The sequence below is a fragment of the Geotrypetes seraphini genome, chromosome 7 (assembly GCF_902459505.1).
Source record: "Geotrypetes seraphini chromosome 7, aGeoSer1.1, whole genome shotgun sequence".
NCBI lineage: Eukaryota > Metazoa > Chordata > Amphibia > Gymnophiona > Dermophiidae > Geotrypetes > Geotrypetes seraphini.
This window is the reverse complement of record NC_047090.1, coordinates 22264831-22282032: the sequence shown is the minus strand read 5'-3', so window position 1 is coordinate 22282032 and position 17202 is coordinate 22264831. Positions and strand designations below refer to the sequence as shown.

The 17202-nt window shown below is 43.6% G+C and overlaps 1 protein-coding gene across 4 annotated transcripts in view; it reads right to left on the bottom strand.

Annotated features, from left to right (window-relative positions):
- The window catches only part of STAB2 (stabilin 2), a 403506-nt gene that overhangs the window by 103321 nt on the left and 282983 nt on the right, over window positions 1–17202 (bottom strand). For all 4 annotated transcript variants that reach the window (XR_004540109.1, XM_033951740.1, XM_033951739.1 and 1 more), the window contains 4 exons: window positions 15455–15526; window positions 10520–10639; window positions 7711–7758; window positions 884–964 (listed from right to left, as the gene is read on the bottom strand). Coding sequence is in view for 3 of the 4 variants with exons in the window: in XM_033951740.1 (XP_033807631.1) it covers window positions 884–964; window positions 7711–7758; window positions 10520–10639; window positions 15455–15526 (321 nt within the window). In the remaining variant the exon portion in view is untranslated. The remainder of the gene's footprint in view (window positions 1–883; window positions 965–7710; window positions 7759–10519; window positions 10640–15454; window positions 15527–17202) is intronic.

The following is a 17202-nucleotide window of genomic DNA, read 5'->3' as shown; positions in this document are numbered from 1 at the left end:
TTAGTCTTAGTGTGTGTTGGTCTTCTTCCCCATGCTGTGGTAATGGAGTGTAGAGTGTTAGATTGTAGGTTTGAGTTTCTGTCACTTGATGTTCTCCTATTTTGGAAGAGAGATTTATTTATATCTGTAGCGGGTGTAGGGAGGAGATTATTTGCTGCTGTCTTCCCGCTGGTTAAAAGAAGGATTAACAGTATGAAGTGCTGGGCTCGTGAGGTTAGCTTCATTTTGGGTTTTGGGTTTGTTTTTTTAAATTTTATTTTTTGTTTGGTGGTTGGTGAAAGGTGGTAGAAGGGTCTTTGGTGGTTTGGCTGCTGTTTTTCGGTTGGTTTTACGTTTGATAGTGTTATGAGGGTGGATCGCTTCTTGGTCGCTTCACAAAAGTGCTATGAGCGTCTTAGACAGCGTGCTGTTAGGCGCTGAATCTTTTATTGGTTCAGCGTAGTCCCGTCGGGAGGGGGGAGGGGCATAGTGCGCTCCCATGCCGGCAAGCCTCCCTGCCTGCTCCTGGGTCCAGCGATGTGGCCAAAGTGAGTTTCAAATGAGAAACAAGAAGTAAACAGAAACTAACAGAAACACGGGTGCTGAGAGACTTCCTGAGCCTTCCAACTGGCTCAGTGTAGTGTCGTCGGGTGGGGGGAGGGGCGGAGTGCGCTCCCAAGCCGGCAAGCCTCCCTGCCTGCTCCTGGGTCCAGCGATGTCGGCCCTGTGCAGTCCCGTTGGGAGGGGGGAGGGGCGGAAAAAGAAGTGCAAACCTCTTGGCTACTTTTTCCCAGGACAATTTTCAATCAGTAAGTAGTCTCATACTTTCCCTTTGAAAAGTAATTCAGAAATAACCATATAGACAATTATGAAAATGATCCCAGTAATGTATTTGTTTTCCTACCTGTAATTCCTCATTGGAAGCATCAATGGGAACAAAAACAGTATATGGGCCTGCATCAGAAAGAGCCTTCATTCCATTTATCTAGAGACAGCAAAAGAAAAATGCAACAAAAATCACTGGAAAAAGATCGCTTTGTTTACAATTAGTTAATGTAACAATGTTGTAGTACATTTTGCTCAACGTTGAGCCATGCAACTGGCTTAAGTTAAAGCTTGTTAAATTGTAGAGCATGCAATCTGTCATAACCCCACAAGGTGCCACTATTCCATTTTAGAAATTTATGTATTGCATACTACAGTACAGGCAGTCCCAGAATTACAGATACCCGACTTAAGTACGACTTGTACTTCAGAATGTGTTTGCAGCTTCATTTGATTTCACTAAGCAGAATTTCCAGTGGCATAGGTTCCTCCATGTATCTTGTAGCAGATTCAAGAATGATGCATGGCTGCATTAAGAACAGTGTGTGGTTGTGCATGCTGTACCTTAGAGGGAACACTAGAAGGGACAATTGGCCCTTTTGTCAGCTGGAAATGGAGGTAAGCAGCAAGAATCTTAAAATCTACATGTTCTGAATTACATACAAATCCAACTTAAGAACAGCTTTAAAAACATAACTCGTTCTTAACTCGGTGACTGCCTGTAGTTGCTTTCTAGTCAGTTGAGGATAAGTCCTGTATGCTAAAAATGTTTTGTTTTGGATTGGTACATAAAGCACAGTTACTTACGCTAACAGTTGTTATCAAGGGACAGCAGGCATATATTCTCAACATGTGAGTGACGTCATCCACGGAGCCCCGTAGCGGACAGCCTCGCCAACAGATTTGCTTGAAGAACTTTCAAAAAGTTCGCGAGTGCTGCACCGCGCATGCACTAGTGCCTTCCTGCCGAACATAGGTTGTGCGTCTCCTCTGAGGTACCTCAGTTTAGATAGCTACCTAAGAAGCTAACCAGGGGAGGTGGGTGGGTTGTAAGAATATCTGCAAGCTGTCCCTGGATAACTGTTACTGTAAGTAACTGGGCTTTATCTCAAGACAAACAGGCAGCATATTCCTAACATGTGGGTGACCTCGAAGCTAACCAGAATAGGATGGTGGGAGTGTTGGCAATTTAGGAGAATAAATGTTGTAAAACTGCATGGCTAAAATGGCCATCCCTTCTGGAGAAAGTATCCAGACAATAATGAGAGGTGAATGTATGAACCGAGGACCAAGTGGCAGCCTTGCAGATTTCCTCAATAGGAGTTGATCTGAGGAAAGCCACAGATGCTGCCATTGCTCTAACTCTGTGGCCCGTGATGCGACCCTGCAGAGGGAGACCAGCCTGAGCGTAGCAGAAAGAGATGCAACAGCCATCCCGTTGGAGACGGTTCACTTCGAGACAGGATGCCCCACCTTATTTGGATTGAAGGAGATAAAAAGTTGAGGAGCAGTTATGTGAGGTTGAGTGCGTTGCAAGTAGAAAGCCAAAGCACATTTACAGTCAAGAGTATGAAGAGCTGTTTCCCCAGGATGAGACTGAGGCTTTGGAAAAAACACTGGAAGAACAATGGATTGATTGAGATTAAATTCTGAAACAGCTTTAGGTAAGAATTTAGGATGAGTACGGAGGACCACCTTGTCATGATGGAATACTGTGAAAGGTGGATCTGCCACTAGAGCTTGCAGCTCACTGACTCGTCTAGCACAGGTGAGCGCAATGAGAAAAGTCACTTTCCAAGTGAGATATTTAAGATGAGACAAATCTATTGGTTCAAAAGGAGGCTTCATCAATTGAGCAAGAACAACATTGGGATCCCAAACCACTGGAGGCGGATTGAGAGGTGGTTTGACATTAAAAAGTCCTTTCATAAATCTGGAAACCACAGGATGAGCAGACAGGGGTTTCCCTTTGATAGGCTGATGAAAAGCAGCAATTGCACTTAGGTGGACTCTAATGGATGTGGATTTGAGGCCAGATTGAGATAAATGCAACAGGTAATTCAAAACTGAAGACAAGGAGGTAGATTGCTGCTCCTTGTGATGAATAGTACACCAAGCAGAGAATTTAGTCCATTTCTGGGTGTAACACTGCCTAGTGGAAGGCTTCCTGGAAGCCTCTAGAATGTCCTGTACAGATTGAGAGAACTGTATAGTGTTAGTTAGGTTGAGAGGTACCAAGCTGTTACGTGTAAAGACTGCAGGTTGGGATGAAGCAGAGACTCTTGACTCTGTGTAAGCAGAGAGGGAAATACTGGTAGAAGTAGAGGCTTCCTGGTGCTGAGTTGAAGTAGAAGGGAGTACCATGGTTGTCTGGGCCACCGAGAAGTTATCAGAATCATGGTGGCATGCTCTTTCTTGAGTTTGACAATAAGTCTTGAGAATCAGAGGGAATGGAGGGAACACATAGAGAAACAGATTCGCCCATTCCAGAAGAAAAGCATCTGCCTCAAGGCGGTGAGGAGAGTATATCTTGGAGCAAAACTGAGGCAGTTTGTTGTTGTGGGGAGATGCAAAGAGGTCTATATGAGGAGTTCCCCAATGAGCAAAAATGTGATGTAGAGGCGAGGAATTGAGTGTCCATTCGTGAGGCTGTAGAAAACGACTCAATTTGTCCACCAGACAGTTTTGCTGCCCTTGGATGTAGACAGCTCTCAGGAAAGTGTTGTGAAGGATTGCCCAATTCCAAAGCTTTAGAGCTTCTTGGCAAAGAGGGAGAGATCCTGTTCCTCCCTGCTTGTTCACATAATACATAGCGACCTGATTGTTCATTCGAATGAGGACTACCATGTCGTGAAAAAGATGCTGATAAGCTTTGAGAGCAAAGAAGATCGCTCTGAGTTCCAACAGATTGATATGACATCGACGATCTACGCTGGACCAGTGACCTTGAGTAGGGAGTCCATTTAGGTGCACCCCCCAAGCATATGTTGAGGAATCTGTCGTGAGAATCTTCTGATGAGGGGGCGTGTGAAATAGCAAATCTCTGGAAAGATTGGAAGAGAGCATCCACCAGTGGAGAGACTGTCTCAATGAAGGAGTCACTATAATGTGTTGAGAGAGTGGGTCGCAAGCTTGCTGCCACTAAGTTGCCAGGGTCCACTGAGGAATTCTGAGGTGAAGTCTGGCAAAAGGAGTCACGTGAACTATAGAGAAGAACCATGATGTGTCTTGCCGAGATTGACGTGAGGGAAGACACTCGTTAACAAAGGTGAATGAGAACATCTTGACGTTGTTGAGGCAGGAATGCTCTGTGTTGAACAGTATCCAGGATGGCTCCAATAAACTGTAGAGTTTGGGAGGGATGTAACTGGGACTTTGGAAAATTGATTCTGAACCCAAGACTTTGGAGAAACGCTATAGTCCGTTGGGTCGCTACAATAACCTCCTGGTGAAACGAGGCTTTGATGAGCCAGTCGTCCAGATATGGAAAGACTTGAAGACCCTGCGTCTGCAGGGCTGCAGCCAGCACCATTGGGCATTTTGTGAAGACTGTGAGATGATGCGAGGCCGAAAGGGAGGACTCGGTACTGAAGATAAAGATTCCCCACCCGAAATCTGCGGAATCTGTGAGAGGCTGGATGAATTGGAATATGTGTGTAAGCCTCTTTGAGATCTAGGAAGCATAACCAATCTCCTTGATCCATCACGGAATACCGGGTTGGAAGAGAGAGCATCCAAAACTTCTCTTTGACAAGAAATTTGTTGAGAGCTCTGAGGTCCAGGATAGGTCACAAATCCCCTGTCTTCTTTGGAACCAGAAAATAACGGGAATAAAACCCCATGTCTCGTTGGGTAAGGGAACCTCCTCGATGGCACAGAGGTTAAGAAGAGCCTGAGCCTCCTGAAGAAGGGGAAGTTGCGACATGTTAGAAGGAAACTCATTTGAAGGGAGATCTGGTGGAATTTGAAGAAGGGGAAGTTGCGACATGTTAGAAGGAAACTCATTTGGAGGGAGATCTGGTGGAATTTGAAGAAACTGGAGCGAGTAACCCTCTCTGATGATGGTGAGAACCCAGAGGTCTGATGTAATCTGCTCCCACTGTTGGTAAAAGTGATGGAGACCTTCTCCTATGGGGAGGACAGAAGACTGATGGATAAAGATGGACATTATGCTCAGATTTAGATTGTCAAAAAGACTGTGCAGGCTTAGCTATAGTAGGAGGCTAGGGTTTTTGTTGACGCTGCTGCTGTGGCTGTTTCCTGGGTGGAGTCCTGGAGAAAGCCAGAGTCGATTTCTGTGGATAACGACGTGGAGGTGGTCTATAAGGCTTAGGAGCTTAGGTATAGGCTTTAGGTTTAGGTCAAATCAAAGAGGAAAAGGACCGCTCATGCTCTGACAGATGCTTGGTGGCTGCCTCAATGGATTCGTCGAAAAGCTCATTACCTTGACATGGTATATTGGCTAGGCGATCTTGAAAGTTAGGATCCATGTCCACGATACGCAGCCAAGCCAGACGTTGCATTGCCACAGAAAAAGGAGTGACTCAAGATGGCATTTCAAATGCATCATAAGTCGCTTGAAGCATAAATAGAATATTTGAGATAGAGTATGGTGGAGCTGTTGAAACTCAGGGAACCGCTGCTCAGGTAAATCGGAGAAGAAGTAGGGCATGATCTTTATGCAGTACTTCATATAAGAGGTGAATATGAAGTTGTAGTTCAAAATCCTCTTTGCCATCATGGACGGTGTCCAAATTTAACCATTGTCTGTCCCTCTCTGCCTAGAGGGACTGCAGCATAGACTTTGGTGGGATTAGATTTTTTGAGAGATGATTCTACCACCAAAGATTGGTGAGACAATTGCGGCTTCTCAAACCCTTTACAAGGAACCGTACGGTAACAAGATTCCATTTTTGAGGGGATAGCCGAAATAGAATAAGGAGTCTCAAGATTTCTCAGGAAAGTTTGCCTCAAAACAGGATTCATGGGAAGTCTCATAGTGTTCTTTGGCGGATGGGGCATTTCCATCTCAGCCAAATATTCAGGAGAATACTTAGATTCAGATTGAAGATCAATTTGAAGAGCCTTACTCATGTCAAATATGAATCTTGAAAAAGATGTGGATTTCAAAGATGAAGAGCCCTCAGGAGGAGAAGTGGATCAAGACCGAGGTGTTGCTGAATAAGAAGGGGAAGCCTCCCTGGAGTACTGGGAAGGGACGTCTGTATCCAACATAATAGTCACAGAAGAAGCTCCAATGTGTGATATAGGCGAAGTTAGAGAGTGCTTACATTTGAGAGGCCTCGATGGAGATGTTCCAAGAGTATGAGTAACTGAATGTCTCAACTCATGCCTCGTAGAAACAGGCGAATGAGAATCCCTCGTAGCATGCCTCGACAGAGGAGTCCGGGACCTGGACGAGTTTGGAGATGGAGAAGCTATGAGGCTTTGAAAGCTTCGGAGTTCGAGACCTATGCCTGGTGTTTGAAGGGGTCTTGATGGACCTCGAAGAATGAGGTAGAGAAGACTCCTTATCCTTCTTCGAAGACAGGTGTCTCAATGACGAGGAATACTTCGAATGAGACCTAGATTGAGGCTTCTCCTCCACCTCTTGAGCAGGTTGAGTAGCCGGAGATCCGCACCTGGAAAGACAAGGCAAGGAGTGGTCAGACTGGCTTGCAGAAAGCAGGGTCGAGGCATGGGCAAGCTTGGCAAAAACAGAGGTGAGCTGCCTGGTCAATATGGCTTGCAGCATGTCCTCGAAGACAGGCACCAAGACCTATGACTCTGGTCTAGAAGGTGGAGCAGTTCGCTCCACAGAGGGCGACCTTGAGAATGAGTATTCCCTATTTTTGGAGGCATGCTTTGTAGGAGGTCTTGTAGAGGCTGGCATGACTGCACTCATTGCCTGGACTGCCTGAGACTCAGCTGGAGGCTTCTTAGCTAGCATACCTGCGGAGGGAAGAGCAGACTTGCTTGAGGATGAGACCTTAGGAGGCACAGCAGACGAGGCCTTCATGGATGAGGGCGACTTGCTTGAAGCCGAGGCCTTCGCCAACGAGGCCACCACCAAGGTCGAGGTCGAGGCCTTTACTGCAGATGGCTCCATAAAACCAAAGATCTGCTGGATATGGATACGACGTCTCCGGAGAGTTCTTTTTTGAAGGGCAGCACAGCGTGGGCACGACTCAGGACAATTTTCGGGTCCCAAGCACTTAATACACCAATGGTGTGGGTCAGTGAGTGAAATCGCTCGGTTACACTGGCTATACCTTTTGAAGCCTGTAACAGGCTGGGACATAGAAAAAAAGATGGCCACAGCCAAACGAGGGTCGGTGGCAGGGCCTGAACCCAAGCCCCGCTGGATGAGAACAGAGGAAAAAAAGATGAAAACTTTTTTTTTTGTAAAGAGACACGCCACACAGCAACCACTAAAATAAAATAAAGAAGAAAAAGCCACGGTGCAAGAAGGCAGAACTCGAAGTCAGGCAGAGCTGAAAAACAGGTGCTTCTTGGCTTAACAGAAAAACGAGAACTGAGGTACCTCAGAGGAGACGCACGACCTACATTCGGCGGGAAGGCACTCGCGCATGCGCAGTGCAGCACTCACAAAATTTTGAAAGTTCTTCAAGGAAGTCTGCTTGCGAGGCTGTCTACTAAGGGGCTCTGTGGATGACGTCACCCACATGTTGAGAATATGCTGCCTGCTTGTCCTGGGATAATCTTGTTTTTGAGCATGTTTAAACTAGCTCATTCTGTAATGCTAACCCAATGCAAAACAAAAAACAACATTCTTATATGAGACCAAAGAAAAGCAAAACATTTTTATAAAATTGATTTGTCTAGAAAGATTTAGAAAGACATATCCCCTTGGAACTGGTTGGAGGGTATTCAAAACAGTCTTACCGTTAGATAATTATTAAAAAGTGTTACGTTAGGATTCTTAGCAAGATCCTACAACAAAGAACAATGTAAAAAGGTTTATGAGTATCAAGTTTCAGGTTTCTTTATTTTTGATATACTATCTATCAAAACAAGTGTCTAAACGGTGTACAATATAGATAGACTGTAGAAAACAATTAAAACAGGTAAATAAAAACAATATTTTATCAAATATTACAAAATACTAGACAAATTCTCTGCATCAGACCAATTCCTTCTCTCTCCCCCCCTCAACACGGCCCACCTTTCTTTACTTTTTCCCCCCCTCCCCCCCTCCCAATGATCCCTGCCCCCTCCTCTCATACAATATGCTTTGCTCCCCCTTCTCACAAATTCAATTGTACTCATTTACGGTAAATACCGTTTAAGCTCTGTATTAGTCCTTCCTTACTTAAATTGTCAATGTAAACTAGTTTGACCCTTCGATTGTCTTGTTATGTTCTTCTTTTTCAACTGCACTGTATGTAACTCATCTATTTGTTGTGAACCGCCTAGAACTCCCTGGGTATGGCGGTATACAAAAATAAATTATTATTATTATTATTATTAAGGTACATGGAACAAAAGGGAAGTTGGGGAGGAAAATGTTGTTTAAAATATATCGAAGTAAAATTAATAAAAAAGGAAGGTAAATGGCCGTAATCCCATCCGATTGATCATTTAGAAACTGACTCTCACACATGCACCGAGCTGGCAGGAGAAGCCCCAAAGCAGCCTCCTGCAACTCAGCTGTTCAGGGCAGGAATAATTTTTTCCTTTTTTTAAAAAAAAATGGCACAGATGTGCATATTACACATGCACAATATCTATCCCATAAAAAAAAGTTGAACCGCTCCCTCCCTGATACAGCTCCCCCCTCCCAACAACCCCCAGAACAAAAATAGAGAGTCATTCAGAGGGGGCCATCTTTGGGAAGGAGGCCAGCTAGAGTTTTTTTAATGGGGTAAATATTGTGTGTATGTTACATAGAAAAAAAATTTAAAAATATGGCAGACCTGTTGTTTTTTTCTGGTTGGTATTAGCCATCACTAACCCCCTCTTCTATAAAGCCGCGGTAATGGCCCCGAAGCCCATAGAGATTTAAAGGGCTTCAGGGCTGTTGCCGCGTGGGGCTTTATAGAAGAGGGGGTAAATTTCATGTATGCCTTTGCCATGTTAGGCCATCAATCGGATGGCTCATTTTAATATTAATGATCTCATTTTAATACTAATTAGGTCATTTGCATGGAGAATGTACGAATGCACGGAAAATCATGTGGTGAGCCATTTTGTACATCGGGTCAGCAAATTTGGTCATTCACTAAACCAACTGGTTTAGTGATAATCATTAGATTGGACAATTTAGTGCATCTACCTCTAAGGGCTCTTTTTACCTAGCTGCGTTAGGGCTTTAAAGCGTGGAATAGCGCGTGCTAGACCTTAACGCCAGCATTGAGCTGGCGTTAGTTGTAGCCGCATAGCATGCAGTAATTTCCTGTGTGCGCTAAAAATGCTGGCGCACCTTAAATCACGTACTTAGGAATACAATGGGAATCTTAGCATGCGCTATTTATTAGTGCGTGCTAAATTGGTTAGCATCCCTTGATGACTTGCCTCCCTAAGTGTATATATAGAAGCAATGCTCAGACCTGTATACTCTGCCCCTTTCCCTGAAAAAATATTCAGATCTGGCTATGCCCCTGATATTAGCCTATGCCCAAGATCTATTTAAGCTGCCTCAGGGAAAATTCAGCTGTATGCTCTGGAAGTTCAGTGAGTTTTGCAGTATGCAGACCTAACTAGTAACACAGTAAATGATGGCAGATAAAACCCACATGGTCATAAGAACATAAGCAGTGCCTCTGCTGTGTCAGACCAGAGGTCCATCATGCCCAGCAATCCGCTCATGTGGTGGCCCATCAGGTACAGGACCTTCTATCCCCTTTTCCTTCAGGAAATCATCCAATCCCTTCTTGAACCCCAATACCGTACTCTGTCCTATCACACCCTCTGGAAGCACATTCCAGGTGTCCACCATCCTTTGGGTGAAGAAGAACTTCCTAGCATTGGTTCTGAATCTGTCCCCTCTTAATTTTTCCGAATGCCCTCTTCTTCTTGTAATTTTCGAAAGTTTGAAGAATCTGTCCCTCTCCACTTTCTCTATGCCCTTCATGATCTTATAAGTCCATCCATTCTGTCCAACACGGTGGTCAGAGCTACGCCCATCATTCTGTGTGGGCCCCGGTCAAATGAGCCAGCTCTGTGGGTGCTTGAGCACTTTCACTATTGTGTCTAGGGAGAGATAATTTCCATTAGGTTTAGCACCCCTAATAATTTGAAAAAGTTGGCTCCCATGGTCCCATGCCTGAACACTGGTTGTCAAGACTCCACCATGCCAATCATAATGGAGTCTTGGTTATAAAACACATCATCTGCAAGTATTGCTGACAGTATTCAGCTTACCAGTCAAGATGTCTTCCCCTCTCTTCTAAGCTGCACAGCACCCTCACTCACAGCACATGACGGTAAAATGACCTACAACACTGGAGATGCAGAATCTTCTTTCAATCTTTTGCAATTTGCAGGACACAAACTGAAGGAGTCTGTCTGGCACTGGCCTCAGTTCCCAGGATAATACCTCAGAAGCCATGTTGTGTTGCCGTTCTCTTTCTATTTAGGCATTCTCTGTGTCTATCTCTTGCATGTTTTAATTCGCTCGCTGTTTTGACTCTATCACCACTCCACTAAGCATTCTAGTGCAAATTTCCTAACCTTTACAGGGCAGCTTTTTTACCTGGCTGATGGTACCTCTGCATTCAATTCCATCACCAATGTGGCCCCTCTTGCATGTGCAGGTCCTTTCTGCCGGTCCAGTATGATTGCAAAGCGCATTCCAAGAGCAACCACCATTTCCCTGGGAGGATTTAGAACAGTGCAATGATTCTTGTTACTATATGCATACAAACAACAACTGTGCTACTGTATTAAAAAGTACATAAAGAACATGTCCAAAGCTAGTGAACAGTAGACAGCAAAGTTGAACATTAAGTAGACAGAACCCATGCAGTATGGTACACAAATGCCTTTATTAATTAGCTACCCAACAAAGGGTATATGTACCATACTGCTTGCTCGTTGTCCATGTTATGTTACATTACATAACTATACTACTTCATACAGGCCCTGAGTTATCCTTTAGTGCAGCTGTTTGCTCAAGATATTCTCATGCAACCTTACTCTCGATGCAGTAAAACATTTGAGCATGGGAAAATCAGTATAAAACCACTGCACTAAAATGTAGCACAATGGCTTGCAAGATGCATGCACATTGTTAACAAATTGTTCTCAATGTAAAAACAAGATAAAACCCTGTGCTAAAATCTAGTACTGCATTTTTTAAAAACACTTTTCCTAGCACTGAATCACTGCATCAATTCAGAGATGGACCGGATGATGAATAAAGGCACAGCTGGGAGAAGCATTTCACCTCAGATGAATCAAGATGTCTGATGGCCCAAGTGGGCTCCTGAACCCCTCTCCCCCCATTCCCACAAAAATAGTACCTAGTGATCTACATGGACTCCCCTGAATCCCCTATTCCCCATCTACTCAACAATAAATATTGAGAGGCAGGAGTGTTGACTACGCATTTCTGCCTCTAGTGCTACCATTATTCAAAATGGCAACATGGGTTTGCCCATGTGACAATGACATTTGATTAGTACTCTCCATTAACGTAGCTGTAAGTGCATTTGCTGGATGATCTCATGCATTCTTTTACCTATGATAAATGTATGCACTCAGTAAGCTTACAATCTGCTCATATGCTTTCAACTTTGTTTGCCCCATATCCCTGAAAGAGGGAAACTCCTATCTATTTTGCATGCCATTCCCCTCATTTGCATGCACGGTTTGGAATTGGATCAGAGGAGAGGTAAGTGAATTGGGCCGGAGTAAAATCGGGTTGCAAACTGATCGGTACACGATCAGTTTGCTTAATTAATCTAGCCCTAAGACCTTAATAAAAAAAAAAAATCAAAACTGTCAGAAGTAATTGCTGATTTTTATGGGGACAGGTAACTTTTATGGGGGGATGGAAGGGATTCCTTGCAGGGACAGAGGGGATTCCTCACGGGGAAGGGCGGGGATGGAGGAGATTCTGGCAGGGACAGGCGGGATACTGGTGGGGATGGTTGGGGATGGGCAGGACTTCTGCCCCGTGCAACTCTCTAATTCTGACTCACATGTTTGGAAGCTCTGGTACAATGCCAGCTGCAGTACAGAACACCACAATCAATTGTCTATGTTACCTCTGTGAAAATCCAGATCTGCTTCTCAAGCTACACCTCCCACCAACAACATAGAATCTCCTTTAAAATATAGCATTATTAATATTTAAAATACTAACAACTAAAGCCCCATCATTCCTAGAAAGGTATATTATCCCTCCAGTAAACAGAATTTATTATCTTCCGAATAAAAGATGCCTCATAAAGAGATGGAGAAACAGATTGATTTTGGGAATGTGACTGCTCTTTTGGAACAAACTTTGAATGCAGATACTGAAAGAGCTACTCCTCTAATATCTTTTGTTTTTGAGAACAACGGATTTGGATGTACCCAAATGTTTCTAAAGTTACTCAAGAGCGAAGAAAAGATTTCCTTTCCTTGCGTAAAGAGACTCTTAAATTGGGGGCTATGTTTCTCTTAGCTTATCCCTGCAAATGTTTGGTGAGGTATTTGGGAATTAAGTATACTTTTTTTCTCCAGACCACTTGAGGGAGTTTCTGAAAGTCAAAAAGATCATTAAGGACTGACTAAGGAATGGACTATTAGTCAGATAGTAACCGTTTCACACTAAGCCTTTTCCTTTGAATTTATTATTACTTTAAATTATCTCCATTATAAGGGATTCCCACACCCCCCATAATTGTGGTCTAAGAAAGGGATAAGCTACTTCTCTGTATTTTGATAAGTTTTTATTTAATTGGTAAAATTGTTTCCTTCCCTGTGTTGCATGGAACAAGATTATTCTTGTGAATTGATGTGTAAATTCAAATAAATAATAAAAAAAGAAAGGTATATCCTTTATAATAAAACCCTAAGCGTGCATGTGCACTTACAGCTCCATGTTCCCTGACAGCGTGATATGTGCCTCCATGCCAAATTCGATTTCAGGTGCGTGGGGGCGGCTTGCGGCAGTGGCAGTTTGACTCCTGCGCTGCCGTTGCTGGATGCCTCTTCTCACCCCCAGACCAGCAAACGCAGCAGCCTAGCAAAAGTCCCAAGGCTGCCCGGGCTAGTGGATGCTGGACAGGGGGAGAAGGGAAAGGAGAAGGCCTACTGCTGGACAGGGGGAGCAGGGAAGAGGTGCTGCTGGACAGAGGGGGAGATAAAAGGAAGGGAGAAGACCTACTTCTGGAAAGGGGGAGCAGGGAAGAGGTGCTGCTACACAGGGGGGAGGTTAAACGAAGGGAGAAGGGCTGCTGGACAGGGGGAGCAGGCAAGGGGTGCTGCTGGACACGGGGGAGGCAAAAGGAAGGGAGAAAGGCTACTGCTGGACAGGGGGAGCAGGCAAGGGGTGGTGGTGGACAGCAGAGGAAAGAGAGAGACAGACAGAAAGAAAGAAAGACAGACAGACAGCGGCCAAGGAGAGAGAAAGAAAGACAGACACACACATCTATTCTAGCACCCTTTAATGTAACGTGCTTAAAGACTAGTTATTCCATATACTCCTACTAGAAGTCTGAGAAGGATAAAAACCTTCTAGTAGTTCCATTGCTAAGAATAATAAATACCAGACAAGATACGATTTTTGCTGTTACCATGCCCAGAATATGGAACTTTTTACCAGCATTTATTAAGGAAGAAAAATTGTTATGTAAATTTAAAGGACTGTTAAAATGATGGCTGTATAAGGATGCCTTTGAGACATAATCCTCTCTGGATTTTCTCTTGTCCCTGCAAATTGCAAAAATTTCCAGCTCCTTTGTTCCAGGCCTCAAGAAATTAAATACTTTTACCCCCTCTTCTATGAAACTGCGCTAGCAGTGTTTAGCACAGTGAGCCATGTTGTCATAGAGTTCCTATGAGCGTCGGGAGCAGCATTGGCCATCAGCACGGCTCTCTGCGCTACAATCGGCTAGCGCAGTTTAATAGAAGAGGGGGTTAGTTTCCTTTTTCCTTTTTTAAAATTAATTTTCATTTTTAAAATTCCTACCCTCCCATTGTTCTTACCTTTCAAGTTCTCTTAACTATGCTTATTGCAGTTCCCCCCACTTACCTTATGTATAAGTCTGTAATGTCCATGTGCTTGTTGTAGTTAATAATTGAGACCCCGTTTTTAATTGTAAATCGCTTAGAATTTATGATATTGTGATACATCAAAATTTTAATAAAACTAATAAAAACATACGCCCTATAATCCTTGCCCATGAGGGAGAGGATTTCAATTACCTGCTTGCTGAATTTTGCCACCCCCAGAATCTCGGTGCTCTAGGTGACTGCCTAGTTCATCTAATGGAAGCACCAGCCCTTACAGAGGCAGCTGCTATCCAATAAATATCATCAAACTGCTCTGCATATCTATCACTTTAACATTTAGGGGTCCTTTTACAAAGCTGCGCTAGGGCCTTAACGTGCGCTAAATTGCTGCACGCGCTAGCCGCTACCGCCTCTTTTTGAGCAGGCAGTAGATTTCTGGCTAGTGTGCGCTATAGCGAGCGCTAATCCGGTGCATGCGATAAAACCGCTAGCGCGGCTTTGTAAAAGGAGCCCTTAATGCAAGGTACACAAGCTGCCTATTCCCTACCACTTTTTGCATAGGCGGCTAACTCAGGAACAACAAGCCTGTGTTGCAGAAGACAGCAGATCCAATTATAGGGTCCAAACAGCAAATTTAATAAAAATAAAGCCCTATATGGTCCATGTTTTGTCCTATTCATGGGCTGCCTCAGGGGGTACAATACTAAAAGCAATAACCAGAGCATAATTTAATCACAGATATGTTGGAGAACAGTGGCGTGTGGTCAGGACTTTCAGGAGATTCAGTGAATCCCCAGCTCTATAGCCCTGCATTGCTGTGGGTTTTTACTATTTGCTTGATGCAGTTTGATTTGTTGAGTAGTCAGTTTGTTCAACCAGTCAAACTGCATCCAGAAAAAAAGTAAACAAAGCCCCCCCCAAAAAAAACCCAAACAAACCTGGACTCTAGGGCTGGTGATTCACCCAACTCTGGAAGGCCCTGACAGTACTGATCTGAATTTGATTGGTTGAGCAGCTTCTGCCTGCTGCCTGGACGGATCATAGCTGCTCCTATAAGTTAAGTGCAACTGTTATAGAAGTTAGGTGCAGGCATTTACTAAGCTGCAGTAGAGGATTTACCATGGCCCATGCTCCGACGCTGCTCGTAGAATTCCAACGTGTGCCGGAGCAGCGACGAAGCATTTAGTGCTCCGTGCCATGGGAGAAACCTTTACTGCGGCTTAGTAAAAGAGGGCTTAGGTTTTAGTTGCAGAAATGGGTATTAGGCATATGCTGTAAACTGCACCTAACTCGAGATGTGTTTATAGAATAGTGCTGTGATTTTTTTCAGTGCAGATTTTTTGGTTGCCACATGGAGAATTTGGTCCTTGATGTTTATTTTTTGGTGCTACTGCAGGACTTGAGTCGGCTAAAATTAAATTCACCTTTCTAGACAAACAGTGGAACAAACAAGAAGGTTACTCACCGCCAAACATGGGTTTATAGATCTACATATTTTACCATTTCCCGAATATCCTCGCAAACAGTTACACTCGAACTGCAGGAACAGGAGAAAAGTTATATTTTAGCACAACATATGCAGGTCTTAATTGTTGCGTAGAAATGAATATAAATGTGCATTAATACTGTGTTAGCTGTCCTACAGCCAGAGCAGCATGGAACCTGAAAGCAGACAAGCACCATACAAGACATCCTTCCTCCAATAATAAGGGCTTTTTAGAAACTTGTTGCGAAGTTATGATCAATTAATACAAGTAGATAACTTGTAATAGAGATCCAGCAAATACAAGAAATAAGTTTTACACACAAATTTAAAATAGAAATAAGACAGATCCAGTATGATGGGTCTTGATCAGTGGGCTTGAATGTAGAGCCATAGCAAGCTAAGACTAAGCCCAGTGCAACTTGTCTGCTCCCACATCCATAGAGCATCCTTCCACCTTCTACATGTCCCCAAGAATAATCACCCCAAGTGCATCTAGCATCATCCATAGATCATTCACCTCCCTATAGGCCTACCTCGGGCTTAACTGACAGATTCTGTGATGGCTTAGAGTATGGCGGCTGCCATTTTGAACCCGGAGCCAGCACAGGCAGCAACAACCATCTTGGCATCCTTTAAATAGGTCTAAGGGGGGTGTCTATGGGGAGGTTGGGGGTCCCTGGGAGGGGGATGGTTGTATTTGGGGGGTTATAAGGAGAGGAAGAGGAGATGCTGGTCAAGCAGGGAAAGAAATGGATGGGGTACAATTTTGGAACCTTCCTTGTTCCTGTGTGGCCACACTAGCCCCACATAACTTGCTATGGCCCTTCTTAGATGAATAAGTTTTGGGGGTTGAGAGAGCTCTCTTGCTATTAATATTTGTGTCTTTTCTTTACGCTGTTCTTTTTGGATCTCTCCAACGTAATTAGATTTTTTTAATTCATCACCTTATATTGGATAAAGTAATGTGGTTAACCATGTTTGCTTTCTTCAGTGAATGGAAATAAAAAATGAAAAATTTTGTTAGGTGGTAGTATCTTTTTGTCAGACTAGTTAAATATATTGGTTAACTAGCCTGATAAAAAGGTATTACCTTATATATATTTGCTTTGTTTGTTGAATTTTATTTCAATGCATCACCTATCATTAAAGCAAAATGAATGGGGGGAGGGCGTGGCTTTGGAGCGTGGGATGGCTGGGTAATTGAGTAGCTCTGCGGAGTCAAGCTAATTATTGAAGTATAAGCCGGGAAAAATTTTGACAGTCACTTTGAAAGCGCGGTACTGGGATAAGAAATGGCTTCGGGAAAACAAAATAAAAATTAATCAGCGGGGAATGGTTTAGGAAGCGTTAAACGGTCAAAGTTGGATTCGGCATCCCCGCTGTCAGTTCCGTTACCTTCGGATGATATAGAAAACAAGGATCTCTTGAAGGAAATTCAGAAAGTAAAAGAAATCGTCTTAGAAAGTGCAAAAAATATAAAGGAGGTTAAGGAAGAAGTAGAATGTTTAACAAGGAAACTGCAAGTAGTTGATATGAAGGTGGAACATATAGAAAAGCGAGTAGAAAAATGTGAGGCAGAAATAGTGCAGCATAAGGAAAATGGTAGAGAAATTGAAGCACTAAAAAAAGAGTTGGAAGATTTATTTATTCGTGAGAGAAGGAGCAATTTAAGAGTGCTTGGAATACCTGAGGGAATCGAGAAAAGTGATCAGATTCCCTTTTTAATC